Source organism: Bufo bufo, chromosome 6 (assembly GCF_905171765.1).
Source record: "Bufo bufo chromosome 6, aBufBuf1.1, whole genome shotgun sequence".
NCBI lineage: Eukaryota > Metazoa > Chordata > Amphibia > Anura > Bufonidae > Bufo > Bufo bufo.
The window spans coordinates 62,288,779-62,310,479 of record NC_053394.1 but is presented as its reverse complement, the minus strand read 5'-3'; the positions used below and the strand labels follow the sequence as shown (position 1 = coordinate 62,310,479).

At 43.4% G+C, this 21,701-nt stretch overlaps 1 protein-coding gene across 2 annotated transcripts in view; it reads right to left on the bottom strand.

Moving 5' to 3' along the window:
• EXOC6 (exocyst complex component 6) overlaps positions 1-21,701 on the bottom strand; it is a 231,443-nt gene that overhangs the window by 66,734 nt on the left and 143,008 nt on the right. For both annotated transcript variants that reach the window (XM_040436335.1, XM_040436336.1), the window contains exon 19: positions 9,821-9,962. In XM_040436335.1, coding sequence (XP_040292269.1) covers positions 9,821-9,962 — 142 coding nt within the window. The remainder of the gene's footprint in view (positions 1-9,820; positions 9,963-21,701) is intronic.

The following is a 21,701-nucleotide window of genomic DNA, read 5'->3' as shown; positions in this document are numbered from 1 at the left end:
AATTAGTTGGTGAACCCCTTAAAGTCTCCTGCACACAACCGTGTCCGTACTGCGGTCCTGCAAAATACGGATACCTTCTGTGTGCAATACGCATTTTTCTCACTCTCATTACTAGAAATGACTGATTTTGTCCGCACTATGCGGAACAGACATACAGATGCAGAGAGCACATACACGACATCCGTCTGCTGTCCGCTTATTTTGCTGACCCACACTAATGAATGGGTCCATGTGCAATCCGCAATAAAATGCAGATCGGACACTGATGCAAAATACGGCCGTGTGCATGAGGCCTTAAGCAAATTTCTCAGTATATTTCTAAAAGCGTTCTTAATATATGTGTAATTCTGGTCATTAGTCAAGAAGCAAACTTGCTGACATTAATAAGTAACCATATGTAAAAAAAAAATTAAAAAAAATCCTAAATATTTGTTGACGGTTCAGTAAATGCCTCTTCCACCCGCTCCTCGTGGCCTCTAACCCCAATTGTTGACCACAAGAGTCGCCAGTCTGTCTGGAAACACATGTCTAACGAGGGCACGCAACGTGCTGATATCATGACAGGCCAATGGCACTGTCGGGAAAACTCTGGAGCGTGTAGATGACGATACTCCCTAGGCTGTCCCATATACTATATCTACATTCCCTTTGTGGCACAATTCATTAGTGTGATGCCTGTAGAAAACCTGACACGTCTACTATGGATCAGAATGACACGAGGAGCGTTCCCTTGGAGAATAAGCACAATGACACTCCGTGTATTATCGAGTTTAGTGTACAACAAACAGATGGGGAGCGCTTGCACAGGTATTAATCATATACCTGAGGAGTGGGAGCAGAACCTGGCATGTTCAGAAGCTCATGCCATGATATCTACTCCTCTATTGTGTTAAGAAGGCCGGACCATTGTACAAAACAAGCACTTTTTATCTTTTGTGTCACCCCCATCGCCTCATAGATTGTAAGCTCTTGTGAGCAGGGCCTCATTCCTCTTATTTTAATTGTCGATTTGTTTGCTGCTATGTTATTTATGACTATTTGTACATGATCCCCCTTAAGGTAAAGCGTGCCTCCCAAGCGTTCCTCTTTTCGATCCATGTCCCTCTTTAATCCTTTGTCCCTTGTTTTGATCTGGGAATAAATGTGCATTAATAACTTTACTAAATTACTCCTTACTAAACTATCTGTATGGTTTCTATCTGTATATTACACCAGAACTTCGTTATTTGGTGCAATTTGGACCTTAATCAATAATCCAATGATTTATGCTAATATTTAATATTTGAAGTGCAAGTAAAAAAAAATTGTCCCAGGGGCTCCGCATACTGTAAAAAACATAAAGGAGGTATGTGAGTCAGCGCTATATAAATACAGCAAAGTCCTGATGTCTACTTCAATACACTAGGCCCAATTTTCATAGGGCAGCCATTGACCCCTAAGTATGTTTTTGTAAGGTGACGAAAATCTTAGTTACTCCGAGGAAACCCATTTATGAGCAGAGAAAACATACAAACTCAATGCAGATGTTGCCCATGGAGTCCAGTGCTGCAAGGGAACCCTGCACCAAATAGTAGACCGCCATAAAACTGGCTACACCAAAAGTACCCGTCAAGGGGTGGGCTATATTAGGCAACAGGTGAATGATCAGTTCTTGAAAAGGATGTGTTGGAAGCAGGAATAGGCAAGCGTAAGGATCTTAGTGGGGCAAAGATGACTTGGTCAGAGCGCCTCTAAAATGGAAGGTCTTGTGGGGTATTCCCAGTATGCAGTGGTTAGTACCTACCTTAAAGGGCATCTGTCAGCAGATTTGTCCCTATGACACTGGCTGACCTGTTACATGGGCGCTTGGCAGCTGAAGACGTCTGTGTTGGTCCTATGTTCATATGTGTCTGCATTACTGAGAAATATTATGTTTTATTATATGCAAATGAGCCTGTAGGAGCAACAGGGGCGTTGCCATTACACCTAGAGGCTCTGCTCTCTCTGCAGCTGCCGCGCACTATGCACTTTGATTGACAGGACCAGGCAGGCGTGATCATAATGTTCTGCTGTGGATGTTACTCTGACACGTACCACCTACCTAAACATCGTTGCAGAGCAAGTATGCTCCTTCATGATAGATGTATTCCCTACTGGCAGTGGCCTCTATCCACAGGGTAATGTGCCCTAACACATTGCGAAGATTTATTAGAGAATGGTTTGAGAGACATGACCAAGGGTTCAAGGTGATGAAATGGCCTCTAGATCCCTAGCTCTCTATGCGATCAAGCATCTGCGGGGTGTGTGGGAAAACAAGTCCGATCCATGAAGACCCTTGTGACCTTGATTAAGCACTATGAACTGCAGGACTCCAGACAGACTTCCTTGCAGCTAATGCCTTGGTGCCAGATACCACAGGAAACCTTCAGAGGTAAGAGCTTCAACGGCATGAAGAGTGACTACACAAGGCAGATGGTCTTAATGCGCGTCAACAAAGACCGTACTCCACATAGTCTCCACATGCATAGTTTTGAATAGCTTAGAAATATCAATCATGTGCTGATCACAGGTATGACATTATAAAACAGAACAGTGATCTTTCTGATCCATTACTTGGTGTACTTTATGTAAATCTCCCTCCAGCACCAAGGCAGCTCCACACCCTTGAATTTCCCCCTCAGGCTCAGCAGAAGCTATTAAATCTCTACCCTCCAGGATCCATTCATTTGATCTACATCTCATGTATGTTCTTCTCTTTGTTCCAAACACCTCAAGATTAGACTCTTCCATCTATAATACTGCCTTTCAGTCATCTGCCGTCCAAAGTGTCTCTTGTTTTGCCTAATTCACCCTTTTCTGCTGGCAGTTGTGTACTACCTAATGACCCAACTCAAAATCTTTCTCAAACTGCAGACTGTTGTATATCTTGTCTTCTTAAGGTGTTCTTCGGTCTCTGCATTTGTTCTCTTAAGACCAGTTATCCCCAACCTTATTACTTGGTTTAAAAAAAGGTTTTTACTCTGAGGAAAATCCAACTCACATTTCCTCAAGAAACAAGGTGTAAGGGAAGGTAAACCTTTCTATCATTTTCAATTTTTGCCAAAATGTATTCACTGCCTTGCGTGTAGAACTGGGGAGCGGTGAGTACAGCATTCCCTGTGCCGGCTGTGTACTCGCTGCTCTGAGGTCTGCCAGCGCGGCACACTGTGAACAGGACGCAGGCGCGTTCTGTGACCTCATGCTGTGCAAGTCCGGTCCCAGCATGGCAGGAAGCGCGCTGGAACCTAAAAGTGGCGGCCAGAACAGATGAGTTGATTAATTTTTTTTTGTCTGACCTGAGGTCTGATTAACATTGGGGGTCTGATCTGAGGTCTGTTTGGGGGGTCTTATTAACATTGGCGTCTGATCTGAGGTTTGACTGGGCATCTCATTAATGGGGTTCTCCAAACCTGAAAAACCCACCCATATTGCCCGAGCCCTTTATACAGAGAATACCTACCTGGTCCCCGTACGCCTGTGTCTTCCCGGATCCCTCCACAGCCGTCGGTGCATCTCCCCGGCAACAGGGAGATTGGGGGTGTTCTGTTTGTGCAGCCAATAGCAGGCCGCAACGGTGACCTGCTCCCCTCACATCATGTGTGACATCACACGTGACGCAAGGGGGCAGGTCACCGCCACGGTCTGCTATTGGCTGCACGCCTCTGTCGATGGATGTAGTGATCTGCACACTGGAGAGATGCATTGGTGTTCACGGAGGGATCTGGGAGGACACAGGTGTTGGGGACCAGGTGAGCCAGAGCTTGACAAATTTCCTTGGAATCTAGGAGCCAGCTAAAAAAGTTAGGAGCCAGGTGGAGCTTCGTCATAAAGCCCCCAGTAGATGCCCCCATAGTGCTCCCCCCCCCCACTTCTCCATAGAGCCCCCCAATAATGCATGCCAGTACATAGGGCCCCCAGTAGATGCCCCCTATAGTGCTCCTTCCCCTCTTCTCCATGGTGCCCCCCATAATGTGCCAGTATATAGGGCCCCCATAGTGCCCCCCATAATGTGCCAGTATATAGGGCCCCCATAGTGCTTCCCTTCTTCTCAATAGTGCCCCCGCATGTTGTGCCAGTATATAGGGCCACCATAGTGATTCCCCTCTTCTCCATAGTGCGCCCCCATGTTGTGCCAGTATATAGGGCCACCATAGTGCTTCCCCTCTTCTCTATAGTGCCCCCCCATATTGTGCCAGTATATAGGGCCCCAAAGTGCTTCCCCTCTTCTCCATAGTGCCCGCCCCCCCATATTGTGCCAGTATATAGAGCCCCATAGTGCTTCCCCTCTTCTCCATAGTGCCCCCCCATATTGTGCCAGTATATAGGGCCCCATAGTGCTTCCCCTCTTCTCCATAGTGCCCGCCCACCCATATTGTGCCAGTATATAGGGCCCCCACCCCCCTTCTTGCCACAGTATACTATAAATAATAAAAACAATAAACTCATATACTTACCTTATGCTGCTGTCAGTGATGCGATGCAGGCCTCTTCCGGCCTGTGTCCCGCACTGTACAGCTCAGGTGGCGCGATGACGTAATTGCGCCACCTGCACCGGCCTCTGATAGGCTACAGGCCTAGTGCCTGTAGCCTATCAGAGGAACGGGCAAGGGAGACGCCTCTCCCCTGCTCCTCCGCACCATTCATCTATATCGCTGCCCTGAGGACGGCGATACAGCTGAATATGGAGATGAGCGCTTCCACAATGGAGGCGCTCATCTCCACTCCTGCTGCCTCCAGACAGAACGGGCCCCCCTCCAGCTCTCCACACGTGTCGCCCGGGCACCTTTGAAAACGGGCTGACAAATACCCAAGCGCCAGGACCAAATTCCTGATCGCCATGGCGACCTGGGATTTGTCGAGCCCTGAGGTAAGTATTCTCTGTATGAGGGGCTTGGGCATTGTGGGTGGGTTTTTCCAGATTTGGATAACCTCTTTATATTGGGGGACTGATCTGAGGTGTGACTGAGGGTCTTATTAATATTGGGTGTCTGATCTGAGGTCTGATTAGGGGTCTTATTCACATTGGGGGTATGATCTGCAGTCTGATTGGGGGTCTTATTAACATTGGGGGTCTGATCTGAGGTTTGTTTGGGGGTCTGATTAACATTTTGGCTCTGAAATTAGGTCTTTTTGCAGGTCTGAGCTAATTACCATTGGGGGTCTGATCTGATGTCTGATTAACATTGGGGCTCTGAGCTGAGGTCTGATTAATATTGGGGGTCTGATCTGAGGTATGATGAAAAATATATATTTTTATTTTTTTCCTTCTCTAAAACCTAGTCGTGTCTTATGGGCAGGGCAGTAACACCATGACGGAAAAAAAGAAAAGAAAGAAAAGAATGTCTTAGGCCTCTTTCACACTAAATCGTGGATCTGAGCTGCCTGTGGTCTCCATGGACTCACATATCCATTGATATGTATTTACACATTTGTGGTGACTACACGGAAGCATGTCCTATTTATGTCTGTGATTAAGGATCCTTAACGCACATTATAGTCTATGGGTCTGTGAAAATCATGAACACAACACGGATGCCATCTGTGTTTGGTTCATGGTTTTCATGGACCACTGGTAGAAGATGCCTCAGAAACTACTGTCATTTTTACCCTATAGCAGTGTACGTGGAATATGGATGATACATGGAGGGCAAAAATCAGACACGTGGACGAAACACGAATCCTTCATGGACATCTCCAAGTGTGAACCATTGACTACCTAGTCAGGGATATCATCAATGACTTGTGTAGGAAGCTTGAGTGATCACACAGTTTCTACTTGGGCACACTGAGCTGTGCTGGTATCTTTGGAGCCACCGCTCCAGGAGGTGGCCACAGCTTCCAAAATTAACTTTAAAGAGGACCTTTCATGGGTCCAGACTTTCTAAACTAAGTATCAGGGTATGTAGGGCATACAGCGGGGACCTAATACCACTTGCTATTTTTTCTGGGCGCCGCTCCGTTCGCCCGCCTCACAGCCAGGGAGAAGGTGAGGTTTTTTTTCCTCCCTGGCTGTGACGTTCTCCGCTGCGATTGGACAGCTCACAGCCAGGGAGAAGGAGACGACCATTGAGAAACAGGGCAGTCTCCTCCTCCCTGTACCGTAGCGAAAATTAGCATACAGGGCGGGAGAATTTAACGGGGGCCACAGCGGGCAAACGGAGTGGCGCCCAGAAAAAACAGTAAGCGCTATTAGATCCTTGCTGTATGCCCTACATACCCTGATACTTAGTTTAGAAAGTAGCGAGAAGGAGACGACCATTGAGAAACAGGGCAGTCTCATCCTCCCTGTACCGTAGCGAAAATTAGCATACAGGGCGGGAGAATTTAACGGGGGCCACAGCGGGCAAACGGAGTGGCGCCCAGAAAAAACAGTAAGCGCTATTAGATCCTTGCTGTATGCCCTACATACCCTGATACTTAGTTTAGAAAGTAGCGAGAAGGAGACGACCATTGAGAAACAGGGCAGTCTCCTCCTCCCTGTACCGTAGCGAAAATTAGCATACAGGGCGGGAGAATTTAACGGGGGCCACAGCGGGCAAACGGAGTGGCGCCCAGAAAAAACAGTAAGCGCTATTAGATCCTTGCTGTATGCCCTACATACCCTGATACTTTGTTTATAAAGTCTAAACCCATGAAAGGTCCTCTTTAAGGGGATTACATTTCTTAAAGTCTCAGAAAGGTGTAAAATAATAAATTAAGCCATACGTTACCAATACCCTGACAATGCTTATGGTCCTTTGATGGTCTCTACTTCCTGGTCCCTCTCAAACCACAGGAAATAACTGCTCAGTCAATCATGAGGACATCAGCAATGGGTCATTAGGGGATTTCAGAGATGAATACTGTTTGTTTTTGTTTATTTAATTACATTTGATGCTTCTTTTTTTTACCAATTCTAGGAAAATCCCTTTAACATTTACTTATTATCATTTATTTACTTTACTCACTTATATAGCGCTGACATGTTCAGCAGCGCTTTACAGACATTACCATCAAGCTGTCCCGAGTGGCGCTCACAATCTACAGTCATGTGAAAAAATTAGGACACCCTTTGAAAGCATGTGGTTTTTTGTAACATTTTTAATAAATGGTTATTTCATCTCCGTTTCAACAATACAGAGAGATTAAAGTAATCCGACTAAACAAAGAAAACTGAAGAAAAGTCTTTTCAAGATCTTCTGTAAATTTCATTCTACAAAAATGCCTATTCTAACTGAGGAAAAAGATAGGACACCCTTGCCCCTAATAGCGAGTGTTACCTCCTTTGGCTGAAATAACTGCAGTGAGACGGTTCTTGTAGCCATCTACCAGTCTTCGACATCGGTCTGAGGAAATTTTACCCTACTCCTCAATGCAGAACTTTTTCAGCTGTGAGATGTTTGAGGGGTTTCTTGCACGTACAGCCCTTTTCAAGTCACCCCACAGCATCTCAATGGGATTCAAATCTGGACTTTGACTTGGCCATTCCAGGACTCTCCATTTCTTCTTTTTCAGCCAATCTTTGGTTGATTTACTAGTATGTTTTGGGTCATTGTCATGTTGCATGGTCCAGTTCCGCTTCAGCTTTAATTTTCTAACTGATGGTCTCACATGTTCTTCAAGCACCTTCTGATACACAGTAGAATTCATCGTGGATTCTATGATGGTGAGCTGACCAGGTACTGCTGCAGCAAAGCAGCCCCAAACCATGACACTTCCACCTCCATGCTTCACAGTTGGTATGAGGTTCTTTTCTTGGAATGCTGTGTTTGGTTTACGCCAAACATGTCCTCTGCTGTTGTGTCCAAATAATTCAATTTTGGACTCATCTGTCCAAAGAACATTATTCCAGAAGTCCTGGTCTTTGTCAACTTTATCGCTGGCAAATGTCAGTCTGGCCTCGATGTTTCTCTTGGAAAGCAAAGGTTTCCTCCTTGCACACCTCCCATGCAAGTTAAACTTGTACAGTCTCTTTCTGATTGTAGAGGCATGTACTTCTACATCAACAGTAGCCAGAGCCTGCTGTAGTTCTCGAGATGACACTTTAGGGTTTTTGGATACCTCTTTTAGCATCTTGCGGTCTGCTCTTGGGGTGAACTTGCTGGGGCGACCAGTCCTGGGCATGTTGGCAGTTGTTTTGAAAGCCCTCCACTTGTAGACTATCTTCCGGACAGTGGAATGGCTGATTTCAAAATCTTTTGAGATCTTTTTAAATCCCTTCCCAGACTCATAGGCTGCTACAATCTTTTTTCTGAAGTCCTCTGACAGCTCTTTTGCTCTCACCATGGTGCTCACTCTCACTTCAACAGTCAGGAGCACACCAAACTAAATGTCTGAGGTTTAAATAGGGCAAGCCTCATTCAACATGCAGAGTAACGATCTACTAATTATGTGCACCTGGTGTGATATACCTGTGTGAGATCTGAGCCAATTTAAGAGGGAATACATGTGAGGGTGTCCTATCTTTTTCCTCAGTTAGAATAGGCATTTTTGTAGAATGACATTTACAGAAGATCTTGAAAAGACTTTTCTTCAGTTTTCTTTGTTTAGTTGGATTACTTTAATCTCTCTGTATTGTTGAAACGGAGATGAAATAACCATTTATTAAAAATGTTACAAAAAACCACATGCTTTCAAAGGGTGTCCTAATTTTTTCACATGACTAAGTTCCCTACCTGTATGTCTTTGGAGTGTGGGGGGGAAACCCATGTAAAAACGGGGAGAACATAAAAACTCCATGCAGATGTTGTTCTCGGTCTGATTCAAACTGCACTTACTGTACAAGACTTTGCCTTGATTCATTCCATACGGATTAATAAACCGTGATATCTAGAGTAGATTGCCACCAAAATGTTTTCTTCTTGGCTCTTAGCACATTAAATGCTGCATTAAATGGTGCAGGAGCTGTACATTTAGTGTCAATGATGTGAGAAAGCTTGCATTGAGCCTTAATACAGCCATGTGACTAACCCGAAAGAAACAGACTTATAGCTGAACAAATATGTTCACACTGCCAGCTATCATACTACCCCAAAATGACAGATATCATGCACATATGAATTGATATCTCATCTGAGGAAGTCGATCATGAACAATTTGACTTGTTGACTGTGATGTCAAACTAAAAAAGCGAGTGACTCATGACGTAAGTTACCAGCATCCAATGACTCCACATTTCTGCGGTACTAGAACGTGATCTGAAGATCGGTCATCAATATCAGATTTTTGGACCACCGTCAGAGCCAGAAACCGTCTGGCTCCGTCCACTGTGTAGTTTCGTATGATGGCTTACTGCAGCTCAGCTGTGTGCAAAACTTATATATCCTGTGTTAAAGGGGGTTGTCCGTCATGTGTGCACCACAACAAAAAATATACACTCACCAGTCCTCTGTGCCCCATTCCTGGCCACTTCCAGTGCCCAAAGGGATGTAGCATAGGCAGATGAGACTGAGACCAGTGATTGGCCGCAGCAGTCAAGGGACCAAGTCACTTCTTAGTCCTGGCTGGGAATGGGGTAGCAGCATGGGCAGATCGGGGGTTGGAGAGGGTTTTTTATGGGGTACATGTTGTCGGCCGGACAGCAGATTCTGAGGGATTAACACAGGACCCTAGGATTCTCTAAATCTCTCTGTGGTATTCTTTAAATCCTGGTGTCATGCACTGCCCCTCAGGCCTTCACTAGGCATAACACAGTGTATCCTTACCCAGAGTGATCCTGGACAATGTCTGTATATTATTACTGGAAACTCATGATATGCATTTAGCAATTGGATGCAAAATGTCCCATGTTAGTGCCGAGATCAGAACTTGTGATTATACTCACATTCACACTGGATAACATCTAGGTTGAATTGCTGAATGGCTCCCATACTGATCTGCTTCAGCTCACTGTCCAGCAGCATTTGTGTAAGCGATGTAGAGAGATGCTTGCAGGCCGACATGCACGCAGTTTGGGCAACTTTCCCCTGAATTAAGAAACGTAAAAAAAAAAAAAAATCAATAATGCAGCACAATACTTCATATTTCCACTTCAAACCATTACTGATTTCTATACATATGCAGCTCGAGGAAGGTCTGCGTACCTAAGAGTTGCTGGCATTTGCTTATGTGGACCATATGTAGCAGTGAATACAGCCGTCCAAATGAAATCTACAACCTGAAACAAACATTTTGCCCCATGGACTCAATATTTTCTAATGTTGTTGGGGTCAAAAATTGTAGTGGAACGGGAGATGCCCACAATACTCATCATGGGTTGGACGGACTGGGCATATCTGTACACTTTTCAGAGCAAGTCTTTAGGGAATCTCAGAATCGGAAAAAGATTATTATCCTTTTCCAGGATTATGGCTGCTTATATCAAGCCCCAGCAGTGTGTGATACCTGCAGAAAAACTCATAATTACCTGCTCCGTTCCAGCATCATGGCTCCAGTTGGCAATCTTACAGTCCCCGGTCTGTTTAATTCCAGACGGGGTAAGGATGGGTTTAAGTGCACTGCTGAGGCCAATGACTTGCCTCTACGGTGATGTGTGCCCAAGCACCATATGATCCAACAGCCACATGCGGCTTGTGTCCCTGTTTCTGCCGAGAGCAGCCACTGGCTGCAGCAGCTCACATGACCCTGTCTCCACTGAGGGCAGCATTGGCTTCAGCAGCACACAACCCATTTGTCCGCTGAGGGCAGCATTGGCTTCAGCAGCACACAACCCATTTGTCCGCTGAGGGCGGTATTGGCTTCAGCAGCACACATGACCCTATTTGTATTCTGGCCAAAAAGTAAAGAGACTTGGGACTGGAAGAACACCAGACTGAGCCAGGAACGGAGTGATTGGAGTAATAATCCTGGAAAACTCCTTTACAAAATCAGGAGCGGCCAACGATCTGGTCTGACAGATATCCTGATGGTAGATATGACAACATGCCCAATCCTTTGCTGCTGTGGAAGAAAGGCTGCTGAAGACGTGTCCGGCAGTCCCTTATTATCCTCTTCCATTGAAATAAACATATATGGTCGCATGCACGTTTACGGTGGAGATGGAAGACTCCTGCAAGCTATAAAGCCTGTGTGAACAGCGTCTACCATAGAGACCTGTGGTAGCTACTTCATATAAGGCCATTCACAGTTTATGGCATCTATGTTACTGAAATATCTATCCTAAAGAGACACCGTCGGCAAGAACATGTTTCCAGAGGTCCCTGTTACTTTTTGGAAATTGACTACTAGCTGCCACAACTCCTCTGGTAAAACAAGACTAGCTAATCTACCATGAGAATCAAGGTTTCTTGCTAAAATCACACGTCTCCGACTCAGTGGAACCCCCGTCATAAGGAATGCAGGGGCAATAACAACGCAAAGAAAATGGTTATTACAACCACCGTGCCTCCCGCAGATCGCTATCAATGTAGGCAGAGAACGAAAAACGAAGAAAGAAAAAAGAAAAACAAGAAAAATCAATGGTCCACAGTTCATTTAATTACAATGTAAAATGTCTGAGATACCTAATGGCTGTGTCATTTTGATTTAATGGAACAACTAGTGCATTTTAGTTTAATGTACTGCTCCATTAAATAAGCTCCGGCTCCTATTTTCTCCGCAATGATAATGAAATAAATGTATAGGCTGACAAATTGGTTGTCAAGAGAAATTCTAACAAACACTTTGTTTTTCTTTCTTCGGCAGACAGATGAAAAAGTTGAAGTTATTACAGGAGAAAATAAAACTTTTTAGAAAGTTCTTCTGTTACTGTCATTCTGGCCCCACAGTGGTCTATACAGCAACACTAAAAAGTATAATACACCTTTCTGGAAATGTATATAAGCAGGAAAACCCCATGGTGCATCATACCAACTTCCAAAGGGAAACATGACTTAGGGTAATAAACATAAAGGGTCATTTATCAAATCAGATACGTCAGTTTTGTGGCTTAAAAATGTCAAATGTCATGCCAAGTCCACCGTTTTCTGCAAGTAAGGCTACTTTCACACTGGCGTTTTGGCTTTCCGTTTGTGAGATCTGTTCAGGGCTCTCACAAGCGGTCCAAAACGGATCAGTTTTGCCCTAATGCATTCTGAATGGAAAAGGATCCGCTCAGAATGCATCGGTTTGCCTCCGATCAGTCTCCATTCCGCTCTGGAGGCTGCCTGCAGCGTTTTTCTGTCCGCCATGTGCTGCACCATCCTGGCACAAAATGTAAGTCAATGGGGACGGATCCGTTTTCTCTGACTTTTAATGGTGTTCATGACGAATCCGTCATGGCTATAGAAGACATAATACAACCTGATCCGTTCATGACGGGTGCATGCTGTTGTATTATGGTAACAGAAGCGTTTTTTGCAGATCCATGATGGATCTGCAAAAAATGCTAACGTGAAAATAGCCCAAGAGCTAAAAGTGAGATTACACCTGGATTATGGCTTATCTACTATGTGCGTCTTTTGCAAAAGTCGTAACATATGCCAGGCAAGCCCCTGGTGTACTTTAACTCATGTAGGTGTAAACCACTTTGCACATGTCATATATAAAGCGCACCACTTCATCAATTTCGTGCAGGTACACAAAGCAAAGACAGACATAAAACTGACACAAAAACAACCGCAAATGATAAATGTCCCCCGTAGTGTTTATCCATTGACCATCATCTTACAATGAGCAAGATGGTACCTATATTATATCTTCTCATTCCTTCTTGAGATATGGGAAGATGCTAATCATGAACACTCAAGCAAAATTTACGCGGCCCGATATTCAGGCCGATTACCTGTAACGAGCATTCCTACAAATGTTCGTTCCCAATAATCAGCACGTGTAAAGGTGCCACATAAAGGTACGCTTGTTCATCGGGTGAAATGACCTGAGGTGCAGACAACTTGATCATCATTTCTGGGCAGCAGATTATGCGGTCTAAACAGCATTCTGCTACCCAGGGACAATGATTTTGTATGGGCATGAGCGATAGCAGTAGCCATCATTCATCCTCATACTGTGGAGGGGATCGAGCAGCGCTTCACCTCCAATTAATGAGCAGCCGATTGTCCGGGAGGAGCGCTTCCTTCCCAACAATCGGCTGCTCTTACAGCATCTAAATGCAGCTTTACAGTATGTACTGCTGACCGGCCAAGGAGGCTCCCTCAGAAGATACGAGAGGGGCACCACATAAGGTCAGTAGCCCACTAGTTCCTCTATTATTACAAGAGAGCTGTCCTAGGTCCTATAACATTTAAGACAAATGTGTCCTGAAGACTTTAGTTACTTGATTTTTGGTTCAAATCCGATCAAGGACAGACAACATCCACATGGAGATTGTATGTTCTCCCCATGTTTATGGGGGTTTTCTCCAGGTTCTTCTGTTTCCTCCCACACCCAAAAACTGAGTGACAGGTTAGTTACCTCCCTACTGAATAAGTCTGAAATTACAATGTGAGTGACAATTTCTATACAGAGCTGTGGAATAGGTTGCTGCTGTATTGAACAACATGGAATGGAAGAAAATATTATCCAGAAGTTACTTCTTGAGGAACACAAGTATTTATTAAAATAAGCAAGTCAGGAGAGGTGACAGGTCCTCGCGGCTAATCAAGGACGGTGTGGGTCCTCCTTCACTGCATGTGCTTTTAGCGATATTTCATGCATGCTGAATGTACAGGGAGTGCAGAATTATTAGGCAAATGAGTATTTTGACCACATCATCCTCTTTATGCATGTTGTCTTACTCCAAGCTGTATAGGCTCGAAAGCCTACTACCAATTAAGCATATTAGGTGATGTGCATCTCTGTAATGAGAAGGGGTGTGGTCTAATGACATCAACACCCTATATTAGGTGTGCATAATTATTAGGCAACTTCCTTTCCTTTGGCAAAATGGGTCAAAAGAAGGACTTGACAGGCTCAGAAAAGTCAAAAATAGTGAGATATCTTGCAGAGGGATGCAGCACTCTTAAAATTGCAAAGCTTCTGAAGCGTGATCATCGAACAATCAAGCGTTTCATTCAAAATAGTCAACAGGGTCGCAAGAAGCGTGTGGAAAAACCAAGGCACAAAATAACTGCCCATGAACTGAGAAAAGTCAAGCGTGCAGCTGCCAAGATGCCACTTGCCACCAGTTTGGCCATATTTCAGAGCTGCAACATCACTGGAGTGCCCAAAAGCACAAGGTGTGCAATACTCAGAGACATGGCCAAGGTAAGAAAGGCTGAAAGACGACCACCACTGAACAAGACACACAAGCTGAAACGTCAAGACTGGGCCAAGAAATATCTCAAGACTGATTTTTCTAAGGTTTTATGGACTGATGAAAGGAGAGTGAGTCTTGATGGGCCAGATGGATGGGCCAGTGGCTGGATTGGTAAAGGGCAGAGAGCTCCAGTCCGACTCAGACGCCAGCAAGGTGGAGGGGAGTACTGGTTTGGGCTGGTATCATCAAAGATGAGCTTGTGGGGCCTTTTCGGGTTGAGGATGGAGTCAAGCTCAACTCCCAGTCCTACTGCCAGTTTCTGGAAGACACCTTCAAGCAGTGGTACAGGAAGAAGTCTGCATCCTTCAAGAAAAACATGATTTTCATGCAGGACAATGCTCCATCACACGCGTCCAAGTACTCCACAGCGTGGCTGGCAAGAAAGGGTATAAAAGAAGATCTAATGACATGGCTTCCTTGTTCACCTGATCTGAACCCCATTGAGAACCTGTGGTCCATCATCAAATGTGAGATTTACAAGGAGGAAAAACAGTACACCTCTCTGAACAGTGTCTGGGAGGCTGTGGTTGCTGCTGCACGCAATGTTGATGGTGAACAGATCAAAACACTGACAGAATCCATGGATGGCAGGCTTTTGAGTGTCCTTGCAAAGAAAGGTGGCTATATTGGTCACTGATTTGTTTTTGTTTTGTTTTTGAATGTCAGAAATGTATATTTGTGAATGTTGAGATGTTATATTGGTTTCACTGGTAAAAATAAATAATTGAAATGGGTATATATTTGTTTTTTGTTAAGTTGCCTAATAATTATGCACAGTAATAGTCACCTGCACACACAGATATCCCCCTAAAATAGCTAAAACTAAAAACAAACTAAAAACTACTTCCAAAAATATTCAGCTTTGATATTAATGAGTTTTTTGGGTTCATTGAGAACATGGTTGTTGTTCAATAATAAAATTAATCCTCAAAAATACAACTTGCCTAATAATTCTGCACTCCCTGTATATAAATTATTTTATTTGGTGAGACTTTTGTACTTTAACCTCTCTTGTCCATGGGCTATGTCTGGTAATGAAGTTTAACCCTATTCAAGCCAATACCAGATATAGTTTTTGAGCAAGAATGGCGCGGTTTTTTTCCTACTTTTTTTTTTTATCTCATACAGCTCTTTTAACCTTCTCAATTTTGGTGAAATAGACTCACAATGGTTTCTCGATTATATAGCAGTCTGGGAGGTATATATTGTAACTCACGGCCAGCTGATTCTGTGTTCTGTCACCGGTCTCATTACAAGCTCATATGAAGCCTTTGTGCCCCTCGTCCCCCTTTATATAGGGCATTTTCTTTTTTTTTATCGCAAGAACAATAGTATTGTTCTAACAGCCCAACTTGATGTCAGTGATTGATGGTTGTATTTTAGCACTGGTCGTTTCCAGCCTCTGCCCTATTAATCACATCTGGGTCCTGAGCACCTACTCCAACACAAAGGGGCTCTGGACGATGATCATGATTGTGATGACACGCCACGTGTTCAAGAAGCCTTCCCATAATAGCGCACCATAACCTCTAGCCAAATACACAAAATCATTGCAACACAATGAAAGAAGTAAGGATTCATGGTCCCAACATTCATCAAACCACTGTAAACAGATTTTAAGAATTTTTTACTTCTACTTTGGAGGTAAATGGAGGAGATAATATATAAGGCTACTTTCACACTCCAGTTCGGTGCGGATCCGTCTTGTATCTACACAGACGGATCCACACCAATAATGGAAACGCTTGTATCCGTTCAGAACGGATCTGTTTGCATTATTCTTTTAAATAAAGTCCAAGTCAAAACGGATCTGTCCTGAGTTACATTGAAAGTCAATGGGGGACGGATCCGTTTTCAATTGCACCATATTGTGTCATTGAAAACGGATCCGTCCTCATTGACTTAAATTGTAAGTCAGGACGGATCCGTTTGGCTCCGCATCGTCAGGCGGACACCAAATTGATGCAAGCTACGTTTTGGTGTCCGCCTCCAGAGCGGAATGAAGGAGCAACTGAGCCAAACTGATGCATTCTGAACGGATCCTTATCCTTTCAGAATGCATTGGGGCTGAACTGATCCCTTTTGGGCCGCTTGTGACCGTCCTGAAACGGATCTTACAAGCGGACCCAGAAACGTCAGTGTGAAAGTAGCCTAACTAAAACATCAGTACTGTAGCAACGGAAAGTAACTCTTTTTTGCAAATTCTTACTCTGAAAAAGAGGAGTTTTCATATGCACTATTCAGAATTAATTCTATTTCCACCGTTTAAACATTTGGAATGCTCTCCAAATGGAAACACGTAAGGAAATTCGTGAAAGGGTATGTGTTATTTCCCATAAAGGCGGAGCTCCTCATAGGTAAGGAATATGCTCACCTATTTGTGTTGTGAACAGGAAACAACACAGGTATGTAAGCCACAAAGGAGGAGATACTACCAAAAACACAGGAATCTAAGGTGTCTTGTAAAATGTACAGGAAACAATCAAAAGGGTCGGAACCAGGTGTGGACTCCTTCAGAAACCAGAGCTGGGGTCCACGGATTATGTGTAAATGAAAATCTTTATTTTTCTCATTGTTGAAATACCTCTTCTTCAGCTAAAAGTGATCCCGAAACGCGTTAATCTCTCTCAACCCTATTGTCTACCCTGCAAGAACTGTTTGTTTAACTAGGGAAAAGTTAGAAGAGAAAAGTTCAATGAAAAAGAAACAAAAAAAAAAAAAAAGATTGTAAACTCTATAAAATAATAAAAAAATTATAATAATAAATATCATTTTAGAATTATGTGCACAAGTGTGAGTTACTAAAGGGGTTATCTACTGGATTTCACTACTGACGGCCTAACCTCAAGATAGGTCATGAATATCTAAATGGCGTGGGGGCCGACACCCCCGCCAAACAGCTGTTTCAGGGTAACTCCTGTGCTGGAAGAAGGCACCAGAACTATACAGCTCCATCCATTGCATGGTGGACAGAGCTGGTGACTTCAGCGCTGCACTAACCACCTCCCTCTGCTATACAGTGGACAGAGTACTGTAGTTCAGGTACCGGAGCTATCCCAAGTAAGCTGATCTGTGGGTGTGTGGGGTGTTGAATCCCCGCCGACCAGACCATGATATCCCGATGATAGGCCGTCAATAGTATAATCCTAGAGAACCCATTTAAGTACTGGTTAGACATCAGGGAGAAACCCACCACATTTATCCTTTTCTCTTATATGCATAGATACAGTGTAAGTCAGATCTATATAAATACAGGTTAAGCATGTGGCTTCATATAGGATTAGAAACATCGAATGCGCTTATTTGGTCTCCTGCTTTTGTTGACTACCTTAGGCCCTGAATATGTAGCGTAAATGGTGCCATGTTGTCCATATATACAAAATTCTGATCCTAACAGCTCATAAATACAACCCCAACGATGTAAGAACTTCAAAGAGACTTTGATGGGCCCTGCTGTACTTCTGTGTTTTTATATATATATATATATATATATATATATATATATATATATAAAACAAAACAACTGTTTCACATTCAATAAAGGGTGCCACCTGTTTACGATGTCCTCTGTGTCCTATAGGCTCTTCTAGTACAGCAGAAGCTGAGGTTGTTTTATAGAAAGAAGCCCCTTGGACTAGGTTCTAATATTTCAAAGGAATTTAGAAAAAGGGAATCTGCTGACATCCTTGGTCCTTTCTATAATGGCCGAAAAGCTTTTATTCCGAGAACAATTGCGGGTCAGGAGACGTAAGCTCTCAGAAAATTCCCCAAAGGTCAGCCATATGCATCCTTCCATGCCACCTTCACGTTACTGGTCTCCACGCTCGCGGCCTCAAAAGCAGCTTTCATCACTCACAAGTGTGTCAGTCAGTATGATTTATGGACTGCATTCAGGAAAGTCAAGGCACATAGGATGAGAAATATGACTACAATCTGCTAATTTGTTTTGCATTGAGCTACTTACCACTCAAAAGACTTGATGTCGGACTGAAAATCGGCAACGCAATTACCCAGACGGTGACAGATTCATCCATCCTACCTGCCAGGCCGTGCCAATCAAGGACAGCATGAGGCGACATTCGGGGGAGAACAGTGAGGGGCCTATTCTTTAACTTTTTTGCTGATTGACAGCTTCTGAATTTAGCTCGTTGAGGTGGGTCATCCTTTACCCACTGGCTTTTTACTACAAGCTGTGAAATAAGGCTCTTACTGCCAATCAAAAGAACAATGACCCAACACAAATAACCCACCCCCCACCCTTAAGGAAAAATAACACGAGAAGAGCTAAAAGATCAGCCCAAAACAATCATACATTAAAAGCAAGCAGAAATCCTATAGGATACATAATTAACTAATAAATAATAAAATAAAAAAAATTGTGTATGTACCAGTATTTATATATATATATTTTATTTTTATTTTATTTTTTATTTACACTACATTACAGTAAATGCCACCTTCCCCCCTTAGATCTAACAGATACATTGATTTATAAGGGTATAAATTAACAAACACAACTTATCCTGTAGGAAACATAATAAACTAATACATTATTTAAAAAAATGTGTAGGTACTAGAATATATATATATATACATACACACACACATTTATTTATAAGGGTATAAATTAAATAAACACGACTTGTTCTCTAAATTTAATAGGAATCATTTTTAATCTAGTGCCCATTATTGTTACATTTTTCATTTTCCAAGCTGAGGTGCAATTCTTAAACCCCAAAATCTTTAAAAGAAAACAACAACAAAAACTTTACTATTTTGTCTGGACTACTTGGGACAACAGCTTAAGTAAATGCATGTTCTCTCTCTCTCTATATATATATAATATACAAAATTCACAAAGAAAAAAAGATTTTTGTTGCATGGAACTTTTTTAAAGCAACCATTCCAAGGCCAGGATTGAAAGTTTAGATCTTCCTTAAAACTTTATTTAACATAACAATGACAATGTTATTTTGAGGAAAAGGTTATCCTAAGGCCGTCTCATCTGCATACGTCACAGGGAAGCTCTTCTAGGAGAATATTGTGGTTACATGGTAGACCATAGGCAATGTATAAGACACCACAAAACCCCCGCCATCTACTGTGCAACCAATGGTCTCTGACTTGCTATCTAATTAATTGAGACTGGTAATGTTCATGCGGAGGAAAATAAAATTCCAGCGATGATTTGTAAAGTCTTTATTGTTGAATACCGTCCATTGGCCTAGCGCGAGAACAACAGACCAAACAGAATCTGTGCCTGGTAGACATCTGCTCGCTTCTATAGCCAGTGACTGATGGGGTTTTGTACTATCCCAGTTCCAGTTTTGTCCTTTTGTAGGTTTAGGTTGGGTACGCAGCCGTATACATGAAAATGGGAACATGGAAAAAAATATCACCCAAAAAAAGCGCTCTTCTGTTTTCTGAAGCATTTACCCAATATCTATCTATCTGCTCCACAAATTGCCCATTTTCATTAAAGGGGCTCTCCAGGATTTAAAAAAATGAAAATACTTAAATATTATTTTATAATAAATATATTCACAAATACCTTTCATTACTTAGAATGGCTTGTTTTGTCTAGGGAGCAATAATTAGGAGAAATAAAATGTCCGCCGTCCTATCAGTAACAGAAAACCTGTCTTTATCACACAGGAGGACAAGTGCCTCTTCCTCCTCCCTGCTCTGCTTGTCAGGAATCATAATCCTGAATACAGGTGAATCTCTGAAGGAATGGAGAAGATGAGGAGACATGGCAGGAGGGTGGGGATGTGGGTAATGAGCAGCAGCACTTGTTTACAGTCTCTATTACCACAGTCTGTCCTGTCCGTCCTCTCTGTACTTCATGTCTCCTCATGAACTAAATTCCCCAAAGATTCAGTTAAAGTTCTTATCATCTGTATTCAGGATCATAATCCCTGACAAGTAAAGCAGAGAGGAAGATGAGGCAGCTCTTTACCTCAGTGCTCTGAAGTAACTTGTGTGATTAGGACAGGTTTTGGACAGGACAGGTCTTGTGTGAACTGATGGGACAGAGGCCATTTTGTATTTGAGAATATATTTATAATAAAGTAATATTTAAAGGATAACTGTCACATTTGGACCCTAATTTCAATTTTTATATATCTAGTTACTATTACCATGATATTCCAGAATCACTAACTATTAGACCTACTGAGGCTAATCCCGTCTGCCCTCACTACCCACAATGTATTGAGCTCCTCGTGCACTAGCTTCTGCACCTCAACCAATGGTTGCTCTCCACACTTAAACACGCCCTCCTCCTCCTTCTATCACATACACTTTAGGAAGTGGCTGGATTGTGGAGCGTTAATTCATGTGTCTTATTTATGTGTACTGTTATCTTTTGCCTTTCATTGCCTTTTGCCTTTCCAGCCCCCAGTGCCTCTCACCAGCCCCCAGTACCCTCTCCATCAGCCACCAGTGCGCCCTCCCCGGTATTATAATCATTGGTGGGCAGTGCACAACCCCCCCCCCTCGGTATTAAAATCATCGGTGGGCAGTGCACCCCCCCCCGGTATTAAAATCATTGGTGGGCAGTGTGCCCCCCTCCCCCATCATTGGTGGCAGCGGCAGTTCCGATCGGAGTCCCAGCAGTGTAATGCTGGGGCTCCGATCGGTTATAATGGCAGCCAGGACACTACTGAAGTCCTGTCTGCCATGGCCAGTCACTCTGCAGCATACTTATATGCGCTGTGGCCGCCGGGCTCTGCTCCTTCTTGTAACTCACAGGTCTGTGCGGCACATTGCTTATGCTTATAGCAATGCGCCGCACAGACCTGTGATGACTTACAAGAAGGAGGAGCGCCCGGCGGCCACAGCGCATGTAAGTATGCTGCAGAGTAACTGACCATGGCAGACAGGACTTCAGTAGCGTCCTGGCTGCCATGGTAACCGATCGGAGCCCCAGCATTACACTGCTGGGACTCAGATAGGAACTGACGCTGCCACCAATGAGGGGGAGGGAGAAGGGGGAGGCCCTATTGCACCGCCACTTGAACGCGCACGCACGCAGGAGGACAGCCTACTTGGCCGTCCTTCGTCTTCCATCTGAGCACAATTGGAAGACGGATGAGTCATAGCAACCTGATTTTAATCTTAGGTAAGAATAGCATATACTGGGGACATAAATGTGGTTTTTCTGAGTTATTTACTAAAGAGCCAAAAGTTAAAACATGGCAAACAAGGTGATATTAATCACCAAAATGCAATATTGAAAAAAAAATTAACGTGACAGTTATCCTTTAAGTAATTTCATTTTCTTAATTCCCGGAGAACCCCTTTAAGGAGTAGCACTACTTAAATTTTCAGAGAAGGGCAGAGAAGTAAATTTTATTAGCTCAAAACTGAAGAAGAACATCCCCTTTTACTCTTTCCTGTTGTTTTCTGCAATTTTTGCTCTTTCATCTTAATGTGTACCCATTATCTCAGTGGGAAATGAGACCCCCGG